Here is a 26,309-nt window from a genome sequence, read left to right as displayed (position 1 = left end):
AGGAGAACCTGCGCAGACCGCAGCCACCCTCAGCGTTTGATTTAGCGGGGCTTAGCTAGACCCACTAAATCAAATGCCAGAAGGTCGATTTCCAGTGTGGCAAATGAAGATGTGGCCTAAAATACTCAAAAGAAACAGTAAGTCTTTCAGGTACTTTCTAATTTAACCCAAAAATCAGTCCTCAGAAAGAATAGCCTTTTTTTTCTTCTTAGCCTGATTCATTAACTAAAAAGACTCCTGCGATATCTAAGTTTCTGCTCCTTCTTTGATGTTTTATAGCACAACATGGACACTGCATTGGAGGAGTTCAATGACAATAACACTGACATTTGCATTGAGCAGAATGAGCAAGTTTAAACGGTCCTATTTCTCCATTCGAGTGGGGAAGCAAAAGGCTTTTATTGGACCATTTCCAACTTTGAAATGAAAAAAACAAGGGTCTTTGCCTTTCCTTCTCCCGAAGCGCTAGCTCTCCTAGTCAAGTCGTCTTTACTTCACCTTTTACAGTTCAGCGGCTGGTGCTGTTCTTGATCCACCTGCTGCCCTGGTTTAATGTACTAGTGTTTTTTCCACCTACTCTTCAAAGCGTCAACACTTTGGTTGGTCTCCAGACACCCCTGATCAGAAACATAGGCTTGGAAGAGACCTCCTGGGTCATCAAGTCCAGACACCTGCGGTCGTAGGCGACCCCAGCATATAATCCCCTACGTGAACAGCCCGCTACCATTTCAGACTGGTTCATCTGTGTGCCTCACAGCTCCTATGGGGAGGCCATTTACGAACCTCTCTCCTGCGAGGGTCAGAAACCTTCTAATTTCCAGCCTACGCAGGGCCAGCCTTAGAGGTGAAGCATCTGGGCAGCTGCCCACGGGCACTAGGGTCAGGGATAAGGATGTAAAATCCCTGGTACCAGGCTAACCGGTTACCCATTCACATCCCTTGTCGGGGGCGCTGTGCGACCACACAGGGGCATGCGTTCCCCGGGTAGAGCCAATAGCTGCTCCTGGTTGGCAGGGGAGTGCCACGCGGATGTGGCGGAGGGAGAGGGGGGCAGATGTCTCCCTGCTTCCTCCCAGCGGAGGAACGTGGGGCAGGGAGAGGCGAGTGATGCACAGGAACTGCTGTGGTGCTGCCTTCCCCTTCGGCAGCCCAGCAGGCGTCGCTGGGGGTGCTCCATGCTTCCCCCCAACCCTGTAGGGGTGCGCAGAGGAGCAGCATTTGAGACAGGTCAGTTTCCCTTACGGACGCAAGAGGCGCAGGGGGCACCAGGCAGAGGTCAGGGGCGCTGGAGGAGGATGCAGAGGGCCCAAGTCTGGGTTAGAGGCCAAGGCAGGAGCCCATGGGCCAGGGCCTGATTTCCCCCAACGCCGGCCCTGGCTGCGTTTATTCATGGCCACGTTGCGCACATGTGTGCTTGTGCTGCTGGTGTCCTTCCGTTTCAGTAGCTCTTCTCCCTCCTTGGTGCCACTCGCTACCGCAGTGTTTCCTCTCGCGCTTACAAGAGCTGCCGAAATCCCTGTGGGCTAAACATCTGGTTCAATTATTCAGGCCTGAGTGGCTTGTCAAGGCGAGTGCGCCTTTTTAGGAAATGCAACAGGTCCAGCAGCTCGGGAGAGCGCTCTGCTGGGGAGGAGAATCGGCGCTGGAGAAAGAGCCGAGGCAGCCAACCCTCTGTCTTAATGAGAGCAGAGTCCATGCTGCGCTAAAAGATTGCAAAACCAGCCAGCAGCCTCATTAGGATCAAAAATCCACTGAAGCCGTTGTGTTGCCGGGGTCTAGCAATGTGACAAGATGCCAGATCCCAGCTGCTAGAGTTTGATAGCTGTCAAAAGGTCACCGTTAATAGGGTGGCTTTTCACCCTCGCGTCCTTATCAGAAACGTCTGGCCTGGGAGGGCAGGGCGGGGAGAGGACAGGAAGAGCAGAGGCTGCACCTTTCTCCAACCGGTAGGAAAATCCCATAAGGGGATAAGATATTCCAAGGACGAGCGGTGTGCTTCTGCCAGAGCAGAGCAGCAGCCCCAGCACGGATACCAGCCTGTCCCCATCGTCCCACGTGATTTCAGAGAGAGGTAGCTGCGTAACCATAGGTAGAAAAAGGCAAGAGATGGTTAGGGCTAAAGGAAACACATTTGGTTTACGTTTGCAAGGAGGAGGCCAGCTGGCTGAGCCACGACAGCTTGTGAGAGTCTAACCGCAGGGCTTGACTTAGGAGTGAAATGTGGTTGGCGTCTTCCATATTGCGTAAGTCGCCTCATCCTGGAGAGCCACTCACGTGCGTGCGTGTTCCTTATCGTGAGAGCTGCCTGGCCTGGTTTGCTCTGCGTGTACAGCCGGCTGTGACGAAGCAATGCACGTGGGAAACGGGTGACGTCAGACAGTCTAGCAGAAGGTTTGTCTACACCCAGAAGGTCAAAGCGCGGCCACGTGGCCACCGCCGCAGAACTGGGAAATCTCCCAGCACTTCAGGTAAACCGCCTCCACGCGGGGAGTAGTGAACAGCGCTGGGAGCCGGTTTACACGCTGTGACTTGCGGCACGTGGCAGTGGGGGGAGGGGGAAGGTATTTCTTCACACCCCGACCAAGAAAATGAAGCACAGTAACTTGCCAAGCTCAGAGCATGGCTACAGGAGAGCTCTTTAGCTGGCATGCTGCTTGACCCTCTTGGCTGGAAATAAACCACGTTCAGTGTTGTCATGCAAACGTACCAGCACACAGCACACGGAGGTCTCCTCTGGAGTCTCAGACTTTCGTTCACTTTTCAGGGCAGAGGCTGTGAAATAGATCTTGGCCGTCTGCAAGATGAGACTGCGCTCTTGTGGAAACTCCATCCTCTCATCTGATCTAGCCACTCTGGGGGCATGAGGGGGTGAGAGGGTGTGGGAGCCCCCCCTGCAAGGAGTGACCAGGCTAGTGAATGCTAGGGAGGCTTTTCATGCTGCAAGCAAGGCTCTGAGCCAGAGCTGCAGAGCACGGAGACACCCCGAAAAGCAGTGCCCCTCTCCTGCCTGGCCTGGGTGGAACCCCAAAGCCTCACCGAGAGCTCAGGAGGCGGGAAGCACAGGAACTGCTTCCACAGCGAGGTTCTGAGCTAAACATCGGCAGGAGGAGCTTTCCGCGGGTGATGGGAAAGCGCTCGTGAGGAACCAGCCCACATTGGTTTCCGTCGGACACGCAGACAGATGCAGCGAGCTCGCTCTGCCACTAGGCCGTTCCCAGAGTCCCCCACGTGCGGGTGACGTTCTGGCTCCTCTGCTTGGGAACAAGCAGCGTTTTCCCCTCGCTCAGCGCAGGAGCCAGGCCGGGGGCTGACCTCACCCTCCCAGGAACACGGGTTGGATTTGTATAGAACAAAAGGCGCCTCACCCAAAGCCAGACGTGCTTTTGGGGGCTGTTAAACCCTTACGGGAAGCAGAGTAAAGCCAGACTCAGCCAGGCCAGTGTTAGCCCCAGGAGAGGAGTAAGTTTGAGCCCACCACTCACTGCTGCAGTGGGTTAGGCCAGGTCTGTTGGGAGGATGGCCAAGTCCTCTACCCCAGGGCATCCACAGTAACAAGATTGTCCTTGAGGGGGTAGCGCCGCCTTGCTTGTGTCTGGAGCTGTCCTGACAGTTGCTGCTCCTGGACACGCCTGCCCTTTTGGCAGCTCAGGACAGGAAGTCTCCTCTGGGCTGCTACGGTCCCTCTGTTCCCCATAGCTCTGGCAGTACAAGCCAGATTGTTAGTACTGGTCCATTGCGCTTTCTGCCATTAGCAGCAATTGTTTCATCCTGGCCTCGATTGTCTCAAGGAAAGAAATAAAAAGAAATAAAAAATAATAAAAATGGTTGAAATTGAAACTAAACATTTCAAAATTATCAAAAGGAAGTGTTTTGATTAACCCCCCCGCCCCCCCCCCCAAAAAAAGTTGTCTTAAAAAAAAAACCTAATTTTTCAGTTCAGGACAGGAAGTGACCGTTTCCTTCCCAGCAGTAGCTTTGTGGCGTTCGGAAAACAGCTTTTACCAGGGGTCTGGTTAAATGTGTTCTAGATGGTAGAGATGCTTTCCCTTAGTGGAGGTGAGAGAACTGAACTTGTGGGATCTAGATTACCTATGGAAATTACCTCTGGAGTGCTCGCTAAAGCATAAAGCAGCATATGAATCTTTAGCATATCTGGTATAGAAACATCTTGCATGGCCAGCTACAAAGAGCCATGCCAACACGTATTCTCACCTTTAGGTGACGTTGTAAATAAGAAGGAGGAAGCAGTATCTCCCGTCAATGGAAACAAACTTGTTTGTCTTAGCAATTGACTGACCGAGAAATAGGACTGAGTTTTGTATTTTGTTTCTGAGTGCAGTTATGTAAAAAAACCCCGCAAAACCCTACATTTGTAAATTGAATTTTCATCAGAGAGATTGCGCTACAGTACTTGTATGAAAAATACTACTTTTATCATATTTAGAGTGCAAATATTTGTAAGAAAAATATAAAGTGATCACTGTGCACTTTGTGTGCAGTGTTATCATTCAAATCAATATGTAACCCAGGGAACTGAGCCCATGGACAAGGGAGGGTGAAGTGTATTCTGCAGTCTTACCTAAGAACTGGTTGGCTTTTAGCTTATGGAGTAGAGACATGTCTTTAGCCTCTAAGGTGGCAGGTTCAGCCCCACCTGCCGACAACCCGAGTCCATTGGCTCTACAAATATTTGAAATGGAGAAAAACATCCACAAATATTTAATAAATTGAGCTGGTATTGCTTAGTGCTATTAAAAATGATTAGTTGCAATTAATTTTTAGTTAATCATATGAGTTAGAGTAATTTACAGCTCTAATTTTTCTCTTTAAATACAGAAAGTTCAGTGCTCCCTAACAATTAAACTTAGATCATCTAGGGACCATACAGCATCATGAAAGCTAGTGTTGCCAGAAACCGACTCAGCTAGCCAATAAAAGTAATAAGACTTGGCGCTTATCTTGAGTGAAGAGCAAAAGTTTGTTATTTCAGGGCCACACTTAAGACATTATCTTGCTGCTTTCTGACCATTCGAGGGGGTTATCAGAAAAACAAAGCCATAAAGATGTTACAGGTATTGATTTTTAACCCGCCTAGATTAACACCAGGTCGGTAAGGGTGTGTGGGTGAGGTTTGTGTATATAGGCCACCTACGAAACCTTAGATACACACTAACGAACCAGACATTGAGCAGAGCTGTAGCGTCCATCACAGAGCTGGATTCTTAAAGAAGCTGTTCTCCAAGCAAATCTGAATATCTTCCTAGTTATTCATGTGCAAAGAGTGCCTGATCTGGATTAGTCATCCCAGATTCATCCAGATCCTTTTAATAACCACATAACTCAATTAAATTGTTTCTCAGATGTGCCCATGAAGCATTCACTCAACGCCAGGCCTCGTATCCCGTGTTGTCAGCAACTGGCCACATAATCCAGTCTGACGTTCCTTTCAGTAGAGCAAAACGGTGTGCACTTAGGCGAGCGCAGATAGACAAGAGCTGCATACGGGAAGACCCACGAAGCAGCATTGCAGAGGGCCCGCCCCCCTCAATACTGCTCAGATTAAATACTGCTGGGAGAGGAAACGCCCATTAAAAGGTCAGTTTCACAGGGCCAGAAAGTGCCCTGAGAGAGAGGGTGTGAAGAACTACCCAGATATTTGTGCACTGATGGGCAACAGAATTGGGCTGCATTCTCTCTGCCCTGTGGAACTGGAGCAAGCCCAGCTGACTAACACTGAAAATGCTCTAACAGTGCTGAAAACCTGCCCAGACGAACAGGTCCCCTGTCTCCTAAGCACCCACTGTCAGCTGAAGGAATATGGTGCATGCTACACCTTTTCACTAGCACCTCCTTCACTTCACTCCCTGCCGAGTGTGGATCAAAGAGTTGAACTCCCCTAGAATATAAACACCACGATTCTCCTGTTCCTGAACTCACCGATTAGCAACCTATAAAGCCTCACGTTGAAGATGACAAAGCAGTCGCAGTAGATGACTACCCAGTAGTCAGACCACAATCAAACGCATTCCCACTTGGTTGGTCTAGCGACATTGTTGGTCTGTGCCTCTTACGGCTCCATGTAAGAGGAAAGGCTTGGTGGAAGGATCTCGTATTGGCGTGAAAATTAGAGACAAGGTAGAAGATGTAATTTGCCTTCTTGGACCAGCTTCTGTGTGTGAAGGAGACCAGCCTTCAAGCAGATTCAGAGCTCTTCAGACCAGTCTACACACGGACAATTCGTATGCATTCAACGAAACTCTTTCACTCCCATGGCTCTGAGCAAGTTACCCAGTCACAAAGCAAAACAAATTAAAAGCGGGTCATTGGCTTATCTCATGGAGCTGGTTTGCGGTGCAATTTGTACGACGCTATTTAGACACACACAGTATTTTACGCTGCCATTTTCAGCCAGCATTTTAACTCGCGCTCATAAAGCTGTGTTACGGGTAGGCAGAGAATCCTCAGAAGCATTGCAAAAGCGAGAGATCAGATAAGACGAGAGAGGCAAGGCTACGCTGCAAAATTAAGGCAACCCAAGTTACGTTACCTTACCGCCACAGCAGTAATTACATCACTTTTGCGAGTCCACACTGCACGCCTTTCATCCGCAGTGCGTATCCTCAACAGGAGAGCCTCCACCGACTTAACTGCCCGTGTGGGGCATTGTGAGACAGCTTCTGAAAGGTGTAAGCAGTGCAGCGTTCACACTGAAACTGAATCGACTAAACTACAGCAGACCAAGCGCTTCACCTCTTGCAGCAGCAGAGTTCAGTTGATGTCATGGGCAAGGTACATCAGGCAGAGCTAAGTTTTACTGTAGACACTTAGCTAGTTAGGGTGACGTAAGGCATTATGTCGCCCTAACTCCGTATCCTAGACCAGGGCTAAATGAAATTCCATTAAAGCCGGTGAAAATAATACAGCATGCTTACGGACAGGGTTGCAGGAAGCTGGTCTCTCACCCCAAGATGGAAAGGAAATGAAAGCTCTGGGTGATGCAGTTTGATTGCCTACGTTGCGATGTTCCGAGAGCACGATAATTTGTCAACAGGACTGCAAGCCTGGGTTTTTCTGGCTGACGTCACTGTAATTCCAGCAGAGGAGATGACCTAGAAAAGGAATCCAGTAGTCCACGTTTACAGCCTGCATCACGTTATCAGTCCTTGCTGGCAAGAAGCAGATGTTCTTAGGCTGATGTGCACTCTGCGTACGAAGCCTCTTATGCCGCTGATGCTTTCCTATCCGATTGCAATGCGTCGCCAGCTACATTTCCCATTCTAGATCCACCGTCCGATTGTGGCTGGGTTTTTCAAATTGACTTAAGGGAATTAGATGCCCAGATCACCCCAAAAGTCCTCAGGTGCTTAACTCCCTTTAGCCAGGCCTACTTGTTTTTAAGCCTTAAAATATCGGTTTGGTTGAAAGGTACCTTTAGAGATATTTGGCTACTTGATTTTATTATTCCTTTCTGGCTACTGATCAAGACTTGTTACCAACCGTTACGACAACATGAAAACTTTAATTCAGGGGTTCCCACTTTGAAGCCTGATGCAGAGTCCCTGTTTGAGATAAAGGACACCATGGGAATGTTTATCCCACTCCATGCACTGCCAATCCACTGTTGAAGATTATGGCTCTGAAGTGGCCATACGGATTGGGCCCTTTTCTGATAGAGGCCTCATAGAACCGTACATCTCCCTCCCAAGTCCAGCCACGCAGTTCCACTCTTGCTAGCCCCACGCAGTCACAAACCATGCAGCGGGATGCACAACACCCTACAATGGCGGAAAAAATAATCATGATAGTTTTTCTTTTAAAAATAGATTTTTTTATTTTTGTTTGTTTCTCTTCTGGTGCGAGCTTTGAAGATGTTCTCTGTTCACATTTTCAAGCTACCCTCTGCAAGGCTGGGGGCTAGGGAAATAAAACAAATTGGCGTGTCTGATCTAGTGCCTGGACTGTGAGCTGGTGCAGTGAGAGAAACACCAGACTTGCAAAAAAGGGATTTGTCCATTCATCAGTGTCTGGCTCCGATCTCAAGTCTCAGCCATCTAACCTTTCCTTATAAAACATTGGGGCTGTGTCTATACTGGCATGAATTTCTGGAACTGCTTAAAACTGAATACTATTCCGTTTTCAGTTTTTCCGGAAAAGGAGCGTCTACATTGGCAGGCTGCTTTTCCGGAAAAGCCCTTTTTCCAGAAAAGCGTCTGTGGCCAATGTAGACGCGCTTTTCCGGAAAAGAGCCCCGGTCGCCATTTTCGCGATCGGGGCTTTTTTCCGGAAAAGACTACTGGGCTGTCTACACTGGCCCTTTTCTGGAACAGTGTTCCGGAATAAGGACTTATGCCTGAGCGGGAGCAGAATAGTTTTTCCGGAATAGCGGCTGATTTTGTACAGTAGAGCATCGTTGCTTTTCCGGAAATTCAAGGGCCAGTGTAGACAGCTCGCAGCTTATTCCGGAAAAGCGGCTGATTTTCCGGAATAAGTGGCCAAGTGTAGACACAGCCTGGGAGGCAGCAGCAAGAATGCACAGAACTGAGAAAAATGCTACCAGTACACCTACGTCTATGGAAACTTACGTATACAGGAAGTAACAGGGGTATTAATCGTCCATTCTTACCCAGGTAGCAGGAAGTCAGTTCAGTATTTAAGGCAACAAACCCACTGGTAAGAAACAGGCAAACAAAGATTGGCTAATCTATGTATATAATCCAAAGTGGTGTGAGCTATAGAGAGCCACACCCACCAGTTTACTTGTGTCAGAACTCCGAGGAAGGCTAGAAGTAGTAGGTGTGTTGGCATTTTATTTCAGGGTGAGGTTGGGAATCTGCTTATCAGGCCTCTGTGCTCCGGAGAGTTACTGCCCTGCTCAGTGAAACAGTACCAAGTGCAATCAATGCACCTTACCAGGTCAATCAGGAGGCAGCAATCTCTGTACCTGGTTTCTAGTTCTTGATGCGGTTAGAAAAGGCAGAGCCATTTGTACAATGGAAGTGTGATTTCCAGAGGTTATTTTTAACACCAACAGCTGCGGAACCGAACCTAGGACCTTTGGAGCTTAGTGCAGGAGCCTCTACAGCTGGAACTCAAAGCCAGCAGCCTTTCAGCGATGACTGTAGAGCAAACTCCTCTCTCTCTCTCTCTCTGTCAGTGGTCCAAGTGCCACTCCCTGGTGGGTGGGCTACAGTAACACAAGGCGATTGTTCTCTTACATTTGCTGCGTGTGTAATTTTGTCTGTGGTAGAAGAAAAAAAATCGCCCTCCCCCTCCCCCCCCTCGCATTCCCTTTTGCTTTGAAAGTAACTCGCTGTTGTCTGGTCGCCTCCTGCACCGCAGTTCATTAGTGCTCACAGTTCCCGTATCTGTAGCATTCGCAACAGCCCTCACCACAAAGGTGCCTCTTTCTCGAGAGCGGCTCGGAGGGCACCAGCCTGCCTTGGAATAAATGTTACTGTCTGGGCTCTCAAGAATGAGTTGCAACCAATCCAGGGCAACTATGGAGCCATTGGCACATGGGCACTTTGGTCCAAACTAGGGATGTAAGCGACTAGTCGCTTCCCCCCCTTGCTGCCTCTATCAGAGAGGGGCAGCAAAGGGGGGGGGACAGGAGCCGGTGCTGGGGGGAGCCAGCTTAAAAGCCATTTCCCCCCCCCCCCCCGGTACCATTTCCGCGGGGGGCGGGGAAGGCAGGGCACAGCGGGAAACAGTGCAAGCGGGGATTGAAACAGTCCCACTGGTCCCTCTGCTGCTCCTCTCCCTTTGGAATATACACGAGGCACAGAAGGGAACCCGCGCCAGTGAAGACTGCTTTGCTCCCCGCTGGTGCGGCTTCCTTCTGCCTCTCCCTTTGAAATGTACAGCAGCTGCCGCGGCTCTTGTACATTTCAAAGAGAGAAGCACAGTGGGAGAGCGAGCGCTCCCCCTCCCCCATATCGACTAATCGAGTCGTCGATGGAAATTCCATCGACTACTTGATTAGGTGATTAATCGAAATTTAACATCCCTGGTCCAAACACTGCACACTCCGCACCACATGTACACACTTGCTACACTGCAGCAGCGCTTCAATCCAAGAACCCCTTCCATGAATGCAAAATGTACCTGGTGAACTGCAACCTCCTCTTGCAGAGTGGAGAAAATACCTTCCCCTCTCAAAGATACAGGATGTCTTTTAGATCTTGAACATATGCACACACACCTCCTCCGTGGTCTCGGGACGGCTCTTTGTTCAGAATATCCCCTTCCCTCTACTTAGTTGCTTACAACCTTATGAAAGCACCAAGGGAGTTCATGTACCATCCTTTTCTTTGACTTGCAGTCATTAAATTGCTGTGCGTTCTGTTCTTTACGAGCTGCTCAAAAAACTCAGCCAGCTGCCTCCTAGCAATTTTTAGCACAAGAGGTCACTGCCTAACAATGTCTGTTGTAAACTGTGCTATTAGCATCCCTGTGTTAGACAAGGAAATACAGCCGGCTGCTGAAAACTGCATACCTCCCCTCTCTCCTTTAAACTAGACCAGCTTGTACCTTAAATGAGCACAGTGAAACAATCTATTTTAATAACCTCAAATGCTCACTTAAAGGAGGGAGCTGAAGTTACAATGATTTATTTGAAAACAACAGACTTTAGAGAGGATAACGGGCAGTCCTGTGGCACCTTAAGGTGCGTCTACACAGCACCCTTACCTCAAAGTAAGCTACACAATTAATGCTAAGCAAATTGCATAGCTTATTTTGATATTTCAAACTAAGGTGCTATTCCAAAATGTCCCTTATCCCTCGTGCAATGAAGTTTACAGGGATGTTGGAACAGCGAATCCATTATATAACGGGTTTGCTCTTAAGATGCAGAATAGCTATTTCGGAATACTTCTGGTATCCCAAAATAGCTCCACTGCGTAGACATAGCGTTAGAGACTAACAAATATATTAGATCATGAGCTTTTCTGGGTAAAACCCACTTCATCAGAGAAATTGGAGTGGAAATTGCAGAATCCAGAGTATACATAACAGCAAAGACAGTTACTTGTCAATTGTAGGACCAGTGTTAATGACGCTAATTGACTCAGGCTGGATATGTCCCATTTGTAGCTTTTGATGTGTAAATGTGAATATCAAAGGCAGGGAAATTGCCTTTGTAATGTGTTAACCAGTTCATATTTTTATTCAAGCCTAAGTTGATGGGGTCAAACTTGTCAATTAATTCCAGTTCAGCTGTCTCCCTCTGTCTGTGTCTGGTAAATGCCTTTGGAGAAGGATAGCTACTTTTAAATCCATGACTGAATGTCCAGGGAGGTTAAACATATAGGTCTTAACAAAGATGCTAATTATCTCACCCATTACAAAGATAACTTCCTCCATTATCACCCCTAATGTCATTACCTGACAGACACTAACCTTCCCCCCTCAACCCTCCTCTGTTATTAAATCTGATTCGTCAATTTTATGTGTGTTCACTTTTTTTTTGATTGTATCACTTTGGTATATATGGTCATGCCAATTTTCTTCCACAATTTGATCTGAGGAAGTGGGTCTGGCCCACGAAAGCTCATCACCTAATAAACCAGCCTGTTAATCTTTGAAGTGCTGCATAGTCCTGTCTTTTGCTTCAGCTAGACCATACTAACACAGCTGCATCTCTATCCCCTATAGGTTTGTGTATGTCATCATTCCTAATGACTGATTTGGGTCCATTTATCCTTTGTCGCAGAGACTGTCCAGAGTGGTCAATACACATGGCAGAGGGGCATTCTGGCACTTGATGGCATAGATCACACTAGTGGATGTGCAATTGTAAGAGCCCCGAATGTGGTTAGGTCCTGTGATGGTGTCACTTGTATAGATGTGTGGATAGAGTTGGCAATGGGGTTTGTTGCAGAGGTGGGTTCCTGGGGGAGTGTATCTGTGATACGGTGTGTGGCTGCTGGTAAAGCATTTGCTTAAGGTTGGGGGGCTGTCTGTAGGCAAGGACTAGCCTGTCCCCCAAGGCCTGTGAGAGTGAGGGATAGTTTTCCAGGATGGGTTGTAGATTGTCAATGACACATGGAGGGGATTAAGCGGAGACTTAAGCAGTGATGAAGAAGGGTGTTCTGTTGTTTTCCTTGTTGGGCCTGTCTTGAAGTAGGTGACTTCTGGATACTTGGTCTGGCTCCATCAATTGGTTTCTTCACTTCCCCAGGTGGGTATTTAAGTTTTAAGAATGCCCAATAAAGATCCCGTAGGTGTTTGTCTCTGTGAGATTGGAGCAAATCTGGTTGTGTCTTAGGGCCTGGCTGTCGACAATGGAAGCCAGAGGCCTGGAGGTAAGACTATCTCGTTCAGTCGGTTTCTGGTATAGGGAGGTGTTTGTGACCATTGTTTGTACTGCAGTGTTTAGGATTTGGATCTCTTTGTGGACTGGTCCAGGCTGAGGTTGATGGTGGGGTGGAACTGATTGAAATCCCTGGGGAATTCTTCAAAACTCCCCTTCCTGTGGGTCCACGGGGTGAAAATGCCATCAATGTTGCGTAAGTAGAGAAGGGATGCCAAAGGACTGGAGCTGAAGAAATATTATTCTAGGTCAGCCATAAAAATGTTGGCATATTGTGGGGCCATGCGGGTGCCCAGAGCTGTGCCGCTAACTTGAATGTTTACATTATCCCCAAATTGGAAATAGTTGAGGACAATAGAATGAGGACAAAGTCACAGCACTCAACCACCAGGAGTGCTGTGGTGTCATCGGGGATAATGTTCCTGACAGCTAATAATCCATTATCGTGTGCAGTGTTGGTGTAGAGAGCTGCCTCATCCATGCTGGCCAGGACGGTGTTTTCAGGAAGATCACTGATGTTCTGTAGTTTCCTCAGAAGTCAGCGGTGTCTCGAAGATAGCAAGAAGGGCTGGTAGCCCAGGGTCTGAGGAGAGAGTCCACATACCCTGCTGTAAGTGTGCCAGTGCCTGAGATGATGGGATGTCTGGGATTTCCAGGTTTATGGATCTTGGGGAGCAGATAGAACTCCAACTAGGAGTATCCTAGGGGGGTGTTTGTGTAGACTTGATCCAGAGCTGTAGTAGGGAGTTTCTTGAGCAGATGGTGCAGTTTCTTTTGATATTCCTCAGTGGGCTCAGAGGGAAGAGGCCTGCAACATTTACACTGCAAGGCAGTCAGTTCTTACCGCTGGTTTCTGGCCTCTTGGATGAATGTAGTTCATAGTGCGTGTCCACAATGGATGTGGCACAGCATTCCAGTTGATCCCAAGGAGCTTAGACAAGAGAAAGCCAGCAGTGGCTCCCGACAGGACATTGCTGGCCTACTCGTTAGCAGATTTGCTGATGTTGCAGGAGTATTGGCACTTGCCGTTTGCATTGCACAAAACAGTTGGCGTCCAGCAAGCAAATTAAGCAATGAAGGTAATATTTAATGTTGCATTAGTGGGGGATGTGGCCTGCCTGACTCTAATAATGAATTCTTACCCTTCATTTTTCAGCAACAGTGGGAAATCAGGTGACTGTGGGGAACAATCCCTTGAGCTAAAAAATAGAGCTGTCAGCCAGAACCGGTATTGATTTCTGTTTGTCCTCACGTGAACACTCACTCACATTTCAAAAGTTGGGATGTTCCATGCCTGTGGCACGGGTCTGGAACCCAGGGATTATCTGCATCATTCTGCAGCTCTTGCTCTCTAGGGGAATCTTCACCACCAGTGTAAGGAAAAAAGGGCCCAGGGCTACTAGTTTTTTCAGGTTTGCCAGTAAGGTAGTTTTATTTAGCGGAAAATAAGTGAGTGAATCTCCATCACAGCCACTTCTGGTTTGCACACACGTCTGCAGCTAGAAGCCCAGAACTTCATTCTCCCTTCATACAAGCTTACCAAGAAGCACCTTCAGTATTTATCGAAATGTGTTTAGCCGGTTGCAGGAACAGCCACATCAGGCCTCTTTCCCAGGCCGGCACGGCTGGTGACACAGGGAGGTCGCATGGCTCTCAAGCTGGTAGGGAGCACCATCAGGAGAGGTAGGGATCTCCAAAAATCTCTGTGACTATACGACCTACACTATGGAACCATTTGAGGGGCGGCTGGTCTTGATTCAAGGAGCTCTCTGAGACCGCAAACACGGTTGGCACCCAACCACTGTGTGGTCACACCGCTCCCGTTTCCCCTCCCTCGCCAAACAGGCTTCACCGATGAGAACCCAGCGAACCCAGAAGAGAGCATTGCTCTAGAGAGTCTGCTTTGCTCCCTGATGCCCCACCCCGGAGTTCCTCTCTGGGCACGTCTCCACAGCAGGGCTAAAGCCGAAATAAGCTATGCAGCTAGAGATGCATCAATTACGTCGAAATAGCTTATTTCAGCTTTTGGCGCTGTCTACGCAGCGGGAAGTCCGAGATGGAAGCCGGAGGAAGAGTGCTTTCTTACTCTTCATGAAATGAGGGTTACAGGAGCCAAAGTAAGAAGTCCTCTGGCTCGACGACATGTCGAAATAACTGCTTGTCGTGTAGACGTGGACTATGTTATTGTGGAATAATGTCAGTTATTCCAAAATCATGCTGCTGTGTAGACATAGCCTCTGTGGCCATCTCCACCACCAAGATGAAAGAAGGAGGAAAAAAGCAGAAGGGGGTTGTCCCAGCTACTCACAGGCAGCCCCCCAACAGAGATTTCCTTGGGTAACAGACCAGCTTTCCGAATAGCATCACTCCTACAACAGGCCTTGGGTTCCCTGGAGTATCCCTGTTTGGGTCTCCTAGCACTAGCAACTCAACAGACCATAAATGGACCCATCAGCTGGGTGACTGGGGGGCTTTGCTATCTCACCTCTGTCCTGTAGCCAGGCCATGACACTCTTCTCCTGAGCCATTGCCAGGACACATTTGAAACCACCCCCTGCAGCTGAAGCGCCTGATTTTGGCCTGTGTCCAGTCACCTATGGCAAAAATCAGCTTGGGGTGGAAGGGGCAGGCGAGCAGAAGATGAAATGCCCTTTACGTGTCCAGTTTTAGGAATGAAAGAAAATGCTATGTCATGTTTGTCTGTGGTTACAGAGTGATTTTAAAAGGCACGGTTAAGTAAGGGAGGTAATGGAGCAAAAAAAAAAAAAAAAAAAAAAGCCACGACAACACTTTTAACAGGTGTCTGAAGTTCCTATTTCAAGATCTCGGTAATTGGCCTGAATTTCAGAAGTCCCCGAGCATGCAGCCTGGCAGCTGTTAGATATTCAGCACATCAGGCTGTTTACTTAGGAGGAAGATTTTCAGAAAGCAATTTTCAGCAAAGGAATTCAGACTCACAAGGTAGTGACTTTCAATAGCACCCATGTTCCTAAATCCCTTAGGTGCTTTAGAAAAAAAAATCAAGCTCCATTTTTAAACCTTGGCCCCTGTATTCATGTGTTTACAATTTCTAGTGGAAGTTTTAGACGACAGTTAAGCAGTAGGTACCTAGCACATTTTAGCAAGGAGGAAGAATTCAAGATCGGTACCTTGTAAAATCCCATCCACATTTAACTGAATCAGTCATAAAAGCAGGTAGAACCCTGTTAGAGCTCTAGCCTTCTGTCTGCAGGAGGCTGAGAATTTAAAACACCACCAGATGCCACTTAATGAAGCCATGATTGTTTACGCTTCACCACGTTTTCTTATAAAAATGTTAGTGCTCTAATTGTCCGTCTTCTGGTTTGTAATGCCGCCGAAGGCCAGGCCGCTCTTGCTCATGGGTCACACACAGACTCGTTCTAAATCTGCCCCTACTTTTACTGAACTTTCACGGGTGGGGAGGAAGGAGAAAAACACGCAGGGACACAAGAAGCTTCACCAGCAGGGAATTGTGAATGAGTTCTCCGGGGGTATGGCAAAGCTAAGGATTCAGAGACCCACACAAAGGAGTCACTGAGCCATGTTGGAGACAGCATGATGGGTCTGACTGGCAGCACATGAGCTAGTGCAGTCCAGCCTAGTGGGAAGAGCTAAGGCGTGCGTCAAGGCAGGAGTGGAAGGGGGGGGAGGGGAAAAGAGGGAGAAGAGAATTCTACAGCACTTTTTTTCAGACCCCAAGGCAGTTCACAAAGGCGCCAGATATTCCCACTTCACCGATGGAGTCCTGGAGGCACGAGAGACAACGTGACTTGCCCCCAAGTCCTGGGGGTCACCGTGCCTTAGCCACTGAGCCGCGCTGTCTCCCACAGACAGCTCACATTACAGTCGATAGGGGGACTTTCTACTTAAAGCCTCCGCACAAAACAGCCGCCGTGCGGCCGGATACCTGAGAGTAGACACGCCACCTGCCTACTCCGGGTTTTCTACTGGATGTCTATGTATTTCAAGAGCCCTTGGGCTTTACAAATGGCATTTGCAAATTATGTGCCCGTGTGCTGCTTTCAACAACGGACAGCCGCGCGGACACCATCACGATACCTCTTGACTCTCTGCGTCTGCATGTGGCCAACCAGAGCCAACCTGCACTAGTCTGAACCACACAGACACAAATAGCTATCTGCACGGCGAAAGGAGAGTATCGATCCATTTCATCATGGGCCCAGCATTTAAACATCGGCTTCCCCTCTGCTTGGCCGGCCACCTGCAGCAGCAATGGCAGTGCAGCAACAGGAATGCTTTTTGCCTACCTGCCATTCTGCAAGGCTGAAGATTTGGCTGTATTTAAAAGGGACATTTTTACGGGCTATTTGACCTGTTTGGGTGGGAGCTTGAACTGGCTGCATCCCAACCCACTCAAAACACAGCGTGCAAGTCCTGGTGCAGACACAGCACCGCCCCAGACCTGTGCATTGTGACTTCCCCATCAGTATTTTATGCTACCAGCTTAGAGGAGCATTGAGCATAGAGCAGCCCAGTGGGGAGTTGGTTTGGGGGATCACCGTAAAGCTTCAGTGCACACTGGAGCCTCAAAGTTGCCAGGTTCACCCACCACTGCTCTACGCCACTACTTTCCCGAGCTTTTTGTATCCTCTGCATTCCGCAGGGGCGCTAGTGGGAGGTTACGTAGAGATTTTTCCCTCCCACTGCAGTCATGCACAATTGCAGGCCAGAATCGCTTTCCACCAAAAGAAGCATAGGAGATATAGGGTCCGCACTGTCCTTGGCTTAATAATAGAGCAGCACGAACACTGCTCACGGTGCCTAGGAATTCCAGGATATATTGTACCTTTCTCCCACCCCGAAACCTCTGAACAGCCCGTCAGCAGAGATGTCCTTATGAAGTGGGGTCTGAAGATGCACCTCTAAACACAGAGGAATTCCCAAAGTCACACGGTACTTGCACACATTGGAACTTTTCTGCTGTACATCTTCCCACCCAATTGTCTCCAAATCTAAAGGAGATCATCAAATCAAGGCAGGTTTGATGGGTCTTATTTCCTGTGACGTAGTGGGGGTACTTGCTGGGCTGTGGTGACCCCTGCTGTCTGGAGCAAGACCCAGCAGGGAAAACCTCACTATGCAAAGGTAGTGCCAAACTTGTTGAACCAGTGGCCAGACACCCCCCATGGAGAGGAACAAAGGAAGGTGGAATGCTGCCCTGGCTGGGGGGCAGGGCTGGAAGGGAATTTAGTTAGTTGGTTGCTGGCTGTCTGAGGGATGGAGGAGAGCCTAGGGGAAGGGGCTGGAGTTTAGGGGCCCAGTCTCCCCCATCTCAAGGGGGCCTGAGGCATCCTAGCCCAGTTCCTGTAACCAGATTACATCTGTGCTGCGCTGTGCTGGAGGAGCAATAAACCACCCTCAATTCCACTGGCTGGTGCAGTCTGTTTGTGCCATTTTGGGGTGCAGGAGACGGGGGACCCCCAACGCGCCGTCACATTTCCATCACTTGAGTTATCCAAAACTGAGCTGAATGTCGAAATTCCTTTTCCATATTTGGCTTGAAAAAGTAACCTCTCATGCGTCCATCATAGACCATTCCCCAGTTCCCCTTCCATCGTTTCCAGTCAACATTAAACCTTTAACGTTTTCTCCAAGCAACTCAGCTTAGGAATTTCACCTTCAGATGAGACCAAGCCCAGAAAGATTTCAGCTCAGAAAGAATTTTATAATGAGCAACTGGAAAAAAAGGTTAGAATGGATGTTGAAATTTAACCTAGTAATTGCCACCCACACATAGTCGGACTTGCAGCATACGATAATTAATTAATTACGCTGCTTATTGGTGTTTGAATGAACGCAACCCCTCTGCATGTATAGAAATAAATGAATATAATCTGTGTATAGAAATAAATGAACGCCACAAGAATAAAAATGACTCGCATGTTGTGTATTGTCTGCACGTTCCTTCTGTAGCCAAAGGAAGAAGACAGAAATGGGTCAACATTGAATTTGGCCTAGTAGATTAGAAGAAAAATTAAAATCTGAGAGAAAGAAAAGACTGACTCATCTTCCTGCTAAGAAGGGAAAAAGGAAGTGGAGGAGAGATGCGGTTTGTGTTATTTCCAGGAGCCTAACGTGTATTGAATAGTAGCTTCAGGGGGTAGCTGAGTTAGTCTGTACAGAAAAAAAAACAACAAATGGTCTGGTAGCACTTTATAGATGGTATCATGAGCTTTCATGGGCACAGCCCACTTCTTCAGATGACCGGAGTTTTGTATTGAATAGGTTAAGTTGACTATACAGGTGCTGAAGTGCTCTTGGCTGAAGGAAGCTGCTTTCAGAGAGACTGAAGGAGGGGGTTTTGGTAAATTAGACGTTCAAGCTTACCATGGTGTTACAGCCAGTGTAACCCTCTTAAATATTTTTCAGTGTAGCTCCCGTCCCTGTTTCATTTCACGGTGACTTTGCAGCTAGCATGGAGGGATGTCCTACAGCAGTCATTACTTCCCTGACACCTGGTGCTTTCAAACATGCAGTCCCAAAGTGGAGACAGCAGTTGTCTTTTTAATAGGTGTGCTCTCACTGATGCAAACAAAATATTCTGCCAGACCAGCATACTTCAACGCCATCTGGATCGGTAGGGAGTGCTGGCCTTCACACAGTCAGAAACAGGCCAGCATCATAAGGTGACTATGTTCAACTCCCAGCTGATGCTGGAATTACGGTTGGCATGGTGTGTCCGGTATTTAGGCACTGCAGTGACAATGTAGCCATCCTGTATGTAAACCAGTGACAGGCAGGTCAAAGATTACAGAGCGTCAATGAAAGGCCATTGGAGATTAAAGTGGTATGGGAGTGCTGGTGCTGAGGACATGCAGATTTTAGAAATGTTTGTTAATATTTCTTCAGCGTGAAGATGAGCAAATGGGTGAGTTTGCAAAGAGAGCGGTACTCCTGGCATGCCGAGCAGGCTACATAGCGCATCGCTGGCAAACTGCAAGACAGAATTTTTTTCTGTTTTGCTTTTATAATCAGTTGACCTGCATCATGAAATTCACTGCCACTGGGTTCTTTTTGCTATGGAGATGCACCTTCTGTGTTCCAGTGGGAAAACGAGTCTCTAGAAAATCAAATTAAGTGATAACATTCAGTTCCTCTCCATCTTCACCTGCAGCAAGCAGACAAGGCAAGCAGCGCAGGAAAAAAGGTCTCTATTTTTAGACCTCAAAGAGAAGGAAATATTTCAATAGATACTTTGCTGCTTTCTAATTTTGTTGGACTGAGTTTAAGTGATTGTGTTCCAGAGAGATTAGATGCAACATGGTGGTAGCTTTCTGAACACGATCACTATTTCTATCCTACATTTGGAATGAGATTTCTCATTCATGTATCTTAATTAGCATTGGTCTAAGTTTACTGGTGCATACTTTGAACTGGGCAGAATATTATTTAGTTATTTTAAAGTATAAGATGAACTTCTCTAGTACAGCACTCTCGGGACCTGCCCGGTCCTGAACCAGAATTTTCCAGACCATGGGAGGTCAGTATTGTCTAGCAGCATTGCCAACACTTCTACTGCTAACTGGGATGTTATAAGACATTTAGGGGTAAATTAGAGCTAAATTACATCAAAGAACACTAAGAGCCAGGATTGCTGGCTGTAAACGAACTTTATGGGACTGCGGGAAACTTGGCTGCACCCATGATAAGTCGACATTCAGCTAACTGAAATCATGCCAGATGACGGATGTTTCTGTACCAGAGAATTCTGGACTAGAGAGGTTCAACCTGTATTTTTTTAATTAATTATGGGGAGGCCGGACAATGTAGGGATCAGATAATTAGTTAAGAACAGTAGATGACAAGATTCAAAAAGTTAAGACTTGATAACAGTTAAATTGTCAATGTCCCATGTCAAATTATACCAAGCAAACATTGTTAAATCCAGCTGCAGGGCTCACTCTGATCTCAGATTAAAAATGGGCAAAATAATCAAAACACTGCACACTAACTAGACAGACACTAACCAGATCCCTTAATCCAAGCCCAGAGCCTGCACCCCCAACCCATTGCCCCAGCCTGATGAAAGTCAGTGAGGATGGGCAAGAGAGGGAGGATGGAGTGAGCAGGGGCGGGACCTTGGGGAAGGGCATTTATATTTGATTGCACTTAAATTCTTGGATTGCACTTAAATTCAAAAAGTGATCTTGGAGATTGGAGACTACTGTTGTAAGAGTCTGTCAACACTGGAAAAAGTTCAGAAAAGGGCTGCCACATGAAGAGAGATTAAAAAGAGATCTTAGAAAGAGGAGACTAAGGGGGAGGGTGATAGAGGTCTATAAACTCATGACTGGTATGGAGAAAGTAAATAAGGAAAGGTTATTTACTTGTTCCCATAACATAATAATTAGGGGTCACCAAATGAAATTAATAAGTAGCAGGTTTAAAACAAGGAAATTTTTCTTCATACAGCCAGTCTGTGGAACTCCTTGCCAGAGGATTTTGTGAAGACCAGGAATTTAACAGGGTTCAAAAAAGAGCTAGATAAATTCAAGGAGGTTAAGTACGTCCTTGGCTATTAGCTAGGATGGTAGGGATGGTGTCGCTAGCCTCTGTTTGTCAGGGGCTGGAAATGGCTGACAGGAGAGGAGTCGCTGGATGATTCCCTGTTTCTGTTCACTCCCTCTGGGGCATCAGGCATTGGCCACTGTCGGCAGACAGGACTCTGGGCTATGAACCTTTTGTACATAAAAACGGCCATACTGGGTCAGACCGAAAGGGTGTACGGATATTAAGGTATAACCTGACATCACGTCTGTGAGCAAAGTTCTCCTCCCAGCTCCACTGCTCCGAACCATGTTGTTGTCCTGCTACTGTAACAGACAGAACCGAGCACACACACCTGCTGGGTGTGGTGTGCTCTACCCACCATGTTTGAGTATTATTATGTTCTAGTTGAATAAGTGCTCCCAAGGGGAAATAAATGAATGCAGTGGGAGGCAAAAAGTTTCTTACTTCTAGTACCTGAAGTTTCAGCTGTACCATCTATTCCAAGGGTGGGCAAAAGGGCATCCACAGTCTGGATCCGGCCTGCCAAGCGGGCTGATCCGGCTCGCAGAGGCCCTGCCACTCCCCCGCCCCCAGGTCAATTAGGGGCTGGGGGCAGGGGAGCGCAGGAAGCCTCCTCCCGCCCTGCAAGCGGCACACAGCACTTTGAAGCGCCGCGCGCTGTTCACAGGGTGGGAGGAGACATCACATGCTCCCCCGCCCCTAAGCCCTGATTGGCCGGCCTGGGGGTAGGAGGAGCTTGCGAAGTTTCCTCTGCCCCCCCCCCGCCCTGCAGGGAGCATGCAGCACTTCAAAGTGCCATGCGCTGCTCACTGGGTGGAAGGAGGCCTGGGGGTGGGGGAGTCAGTGAAGCCTCTTCCTGCCCTGCCAGGGTCATAGGTGCCTGTTGGGAAGGGGGGGGGAAGGAGCTCCCCCACCCCCAGACCAATTATGGTCTGGGGGTGGGGAAGCCCAGAAGCATTCTGGCCCGCCCCTTCCAGATTAGGCCCTGCCCCTTGCGGCCTGGCCCAGGGCAACTTCACAAATTTTTGAAGTAGCCCCCAGCCAAAAATTATTGCCCACCCCTGATCTATTCCAATGGTAGTGGCCATTTTACTGCGGGCAAACGTCCCTGTCAAAGTGGAGTGTAGTAGAACAGTGGCTGACTGGCTGCTCATGCCAAATCTCTTTGCTGTGTGCTCAGAGCTCGTCACTGTGATGTTCCCATGCTAACACGTGTGTCTTCTCCTCAGGACTGAGTGTTCACGCTGTGAGTTCAATAGGCACACCCTCTCCCAGTCCTTCTGCGAGAAGTGCCACTGCGTCACAATCAACGCCGACCACTGTCCATGTCACCCCTGCTGCTAGCACAACAGCAAACGAGCTACAGTCAGCAGCAGCAGCAACAGCGACCGCATCCAGGGACAAGATCACCTCAGAACCAGCGGAACACACCACCACCACAGTCTCTTCGGGCACCCCAAAAGAGTTGTCAGCTGCCACGACGCATCTTACCCCAAGTGCAGGAAACACAGACGTTACAGACACCACATCATCGAGCACTGGGGCAAGATCAACAGTTGCAGAACACATCTCCAGCATTTCAGTTCCCAACCTGACACACACAACAGCTCCAGATACAGTCGGCTCTTCCTCACCAGTACCACACACAACTCCCTCTTCCACAACAGCTCCAGATACAGACAGCCAGTCCATAACAGCTCCAGATACAGACAGCCAGTCCACAACAGCTCCACATACAGCCAGCCCTTCCACAACAGCTCCACATACAGCCAGCCCTTCCACAACAGGTCCACATACAGCCTTCCCTTCCACAACAGGTCCAGATACAGCCTCCCCTTCCACAACAGGTCCAGATACAGCCTCCCCTTCCACCGAGAGCCCAGCAACCACCTTTTCTCCCCTAACGAATACCTCGTCGTCATCAACAGGTTCTTCCACACAGACCAGCGTTACAAAGCAAAACACAACCCAGCTGCTAAACACTGATGGATCCACCGCAGTCCCCACTACAAAGAATGTCTTTACAGAAGACACCCCCTCCGTGTCCCTCTCATCAAGCCCAGTGTCCAGACAAACATCTCAGGCGACATTGGCCACCCAGCCTGTCGCGGAGACCGCCTCCACGGAGAGCACCACTTCCTCCACCGGCGTAACCATGGAAGAGGTCCGGCGTGCTTTAAGCTCAGGTGAGGCAGAGGGCTGAGCGGGTGTATTATTTATGCTGTCCCCTTTAATGCTTCATTTCTCCCCTTGTTGCGGGGGTGGGAACAGCACTCAGTCCTGGCTCTTGGTGTTCTGTTCGGTTATTTAGCTCTAATTTCCCCCTCGACGTCTTCCGCTGCTCACGGGGCTCTTAGAAGCGTTGGCCATGCTGCTAGACGGTATTGACCTGCTGTGATTCTGCAAATTCTCTGGTTCGGCGCCGGTCAGCTCCCTGGGAGTGCCAGACTAGAGAGATTCAGCTTTGGTGCATGAGCTGCAGCTCTGTTCTTTATGTACCTCCCACCATACAGCCTTACGCTGAATCTCATCTACAGAAGTTATCCCTTCACAGCAGGATGCAGGCCCGCCAATAGGTGCCCCTCGGACACTGGCAATCCAAAGGTGCCCAGGACTGCCACAGTGACAGCCAGAACCCTGGGCTCTGTAAATAGCGTCCAGAGCAATATGCCGTGTGCTCCGGGCAGCTCTGGGGGAGGGGAGGAGAGAGCCTGGTGCATTCTGGGCAGCACAGAAGGCAGACTGCCCTCAGTCCCACCCCTTCTGCTCAAGGCCCCGCCCCTTCCGAGATCACGCCACCGTTCCCTTCTCCCCCCCCCCATGTCTTGCCCAGGGGCCCACAGAGGCTGTTGGCACCCCTGGCAAGATGGTTCACCCATGACTAGGTAGTGATAGAAATGTAGCCGTGTTAGTCTGGTGTAGCTGAAACAAAATACAGGACTATGTAGCACTTTAAAGACTAACAAGATGGTTTATTAGATGAGCTTTCGTGGGCCATGACTAGGTATGTTCTGTCAGGTCTGACACCCGACAGAAATTGCCCACGTACAGCCCTACGTTTCTATAAAAATGTCACTTCCAACACCCTGTGCTCAGAGACCACGATACATCTGCTGGCTGCAGATGCAGCATCTTCTAATGCAAATCGTCACTTCTTTTGCCTCAAGTGAACTGAAAGATCTCTCTAGGAATTACGCAAGAGCCAACCTGCCACCATTACAGAAGTGCCCTGTCCCCTTAGAAAACTTGAAGAATTCCTGGCTTTCTAATGGCCTACAGCCCTTTGTCCTGGACTTTAAACTCCTCACTGGTTCAGGATTAAAGGGAGGCTGCCTGAACTCGCCAGCTGACGGGAAATTCCCCAGTCAGGGAAGTAATGACACGCCACCACTCTGGCACGGGCTATTAATGGCACCCTGTCACCTGCGAACACATTATCTTTGAGAAGTGGTCAGAGGTGCGTTGTGTGTGTGTGTATGTCTACTGACACGCAACCACACACCAACGCGCCCTCTAAATTTTTTCCATTTGTGTACAGAATTAATTTTATGTGCATCCACGCACGTGTGAACGTGCACCACCAGTAGAAACACATGCTGCTGGCTGCAGGCGCTCTACTAGTCCTCTGGGCAGCACCTGTCGCTCCCGGGTGACCATCCAAGCTCACAACTTACAGGGGACACTGCTGCTGACCGGTGTGTCACATTGGTGCGCGTAACAAAATTCATTCCCCACATGGGCATAAAAATTAGAGGGAAAACCACCTGGCCTTCTATTTAATCTGGTAACTTGATGTACAGAGTGTGACGTTTTAAAACTGAGGCGACACCGAGCAACCTTTCTAAGTTATTGGGTGGGGTCTCCCCCTACCACTCTCATTTGGGTGGCGAATAGGGGGTCTGTGTGGCCTATTCCAAGAGCTGACGTCACCACAGTAGAGTCTAGGAGCTGGAGTCAGGCTCATTCCCTGTGACCAATTACCATAGGGAAAACAAAATAAAGACACTTCTGCCAAACTTAATTCTCTCCTGCTCCCTTAAATTTTGAACAACACACAATGTATGTGGAAGGGGACACATGCCGGCGATACCCTCTAGAGAAAAGTCAGTCCCAGTCACCCTGAAATCTGGGTGGGCCAGGAAACAGAGGTGTGACAAACACCAAACTAATCTGCGGGGTATCCGTGTGTATTTTTTTTCTGATTGCATTTAGTCTCTGCAGCATAGTCCACAGCATGAAACATCAGCTACAAGGAGGTTTGTGTGGTGTGATGCAAAGCAACCCTGTTAAGAGAGGGCCAGGAAATAGAGGTGTGACAGACACCAAACTTAAGCATCTCGTTTGTAAGTCAGCACGGAAGCACTCCCTTGTATTACAGCACGAAGGAGTTTGAGACTAGAGAGTAGTAGATATACTTGTGAACCGGGCCTGTTGCATCAAGAACAAAGTCTCAGAGAGGTCTCCGTGTTAGTCTGTAACTTTAAAGACAAGTAGTTCTGTGGCACCTTCGAGGCGAGCCAAAAAAAATATAAATATAAAGGAAGAAGAGATGGATGCCTAACTGGAATATGGATCTGGAGGCAAAAGTCCCCCAAAGTTTGGGGTTGTTTGAGTTGGTGCCAGCTCGTCCCAACTCTTACTAAAAATAGAAGTCCGACTCTAGAGGTTTATTTATTTCTTCTCATTCTGTTAGCCATTAACTTTTCTTCCCCCTCCGTAAGCAGGATAAGTGGGAGAGATCTCGGTGTAAAAGTCCAAATCTAGAGAGTGAACAGCACAGTCAGGACTGCAAGATCAAGCACTGGGAAGAAAGACAAGAAGTTAGGATTGCGCCAGGCCAGCCTTTGATCCCCAGTAGATTTTATGGCATGTGCGGACAGTGTTACGGGTACATTTGAGGGGGCAGTATAACACCGCGTCATACACGCAACATAGATCAAAGTGGCGTGCTGCGTCTTCATGTGGCATAACAGCTGTTCTGGGGCAGAAAGGGTCGGTTATCTTAACTGATTTGGTTTTTTGGGGGGGAAGCAAAACAAGATATGGGGGGGGGGGATTTACGGGTCTAATAGCTTTGCAAGACAAACTCACGGGCAGTCTGGATCCTAGGCCAGCATGCCTAGTGCCAGTGCAAGCCACTGCATGTGTCCCATCTCCTCTGGACAGGCGGGGAGACACCTCAAACCAGTCACCGGACATTCAGCCTGTCGTTTTTCCCAGCTGGGTCTGAACGGCTACGGAACCCTGTACTGCCACATGTAAGCGTGTTCTGTCTCTGTGGCGTGTTCTGTACTCTGTGGCAGTACAGGAATTGTGTAGCTGGAGTCGACGTACCTTGCACCGATTTTCTGGGGTGGCACCACAGCAGGAGGTCAACGGGAGAAACGCTCCCATCAATTTCCCTTACTACTCGCAATAGCAACCAACCACGAACAGGGGCGCC

The 26,309-nt window shown here is 48.6% G+C and overlaps 2 protein-coding genes across 2 annotated transcripts in view; one reads left to right on the top strand and one right to left on the bottom strand.

Annotated features, from left to right (window-relative positions):
* The window catches only part of BTC (betacellulin), a 156,339-nt gene that overhangs the window by 63,374 nt on the left and 66,656 nt on the right, over positions 1 to 26,309 (bottom strand). The window lies entirely within an intron of this gene.
* The window catches only part of PARM1 (prostate androgen-regulated mucin-like protein 1), a 43,774-nt gene that overhangs the window by 9,739 nt on the left and 7,726 nt on the right, over positions 1 to 26,309 (top strand). Inside the window, exon 2 of the mRNA XM_075929360.1 lies at positions 22,096 to 23,052. Within this exon, the coding sequence (XP_075785475.1) occupies positions 22,096 to 23,052 (957 nt within the window). The remainder of the gene's footprint in view (positions 1 to 22,095; positions 23,053 to 26,309) is intronic.

The sequence above is a fragment of the Pelodiscus sinensis genome, chromosome 5 (assembly GCF_049634645.1).
Source record: "Pelodiscus sinensis isolate JC-2024 chromosome 5, ASM4963464v1, whole genome shotgun sequence".
NCBI lineage: Eukaryota > Metazoa > Chordata > Testudines > Trionychidae > Pelodiscus > Pelodiscus sinensis.
The sequence above is the reverse complement of the archived record's forward strand: the minus strand, read 5'-3'. Positions and strand labels throughout refer to the sequence as shown.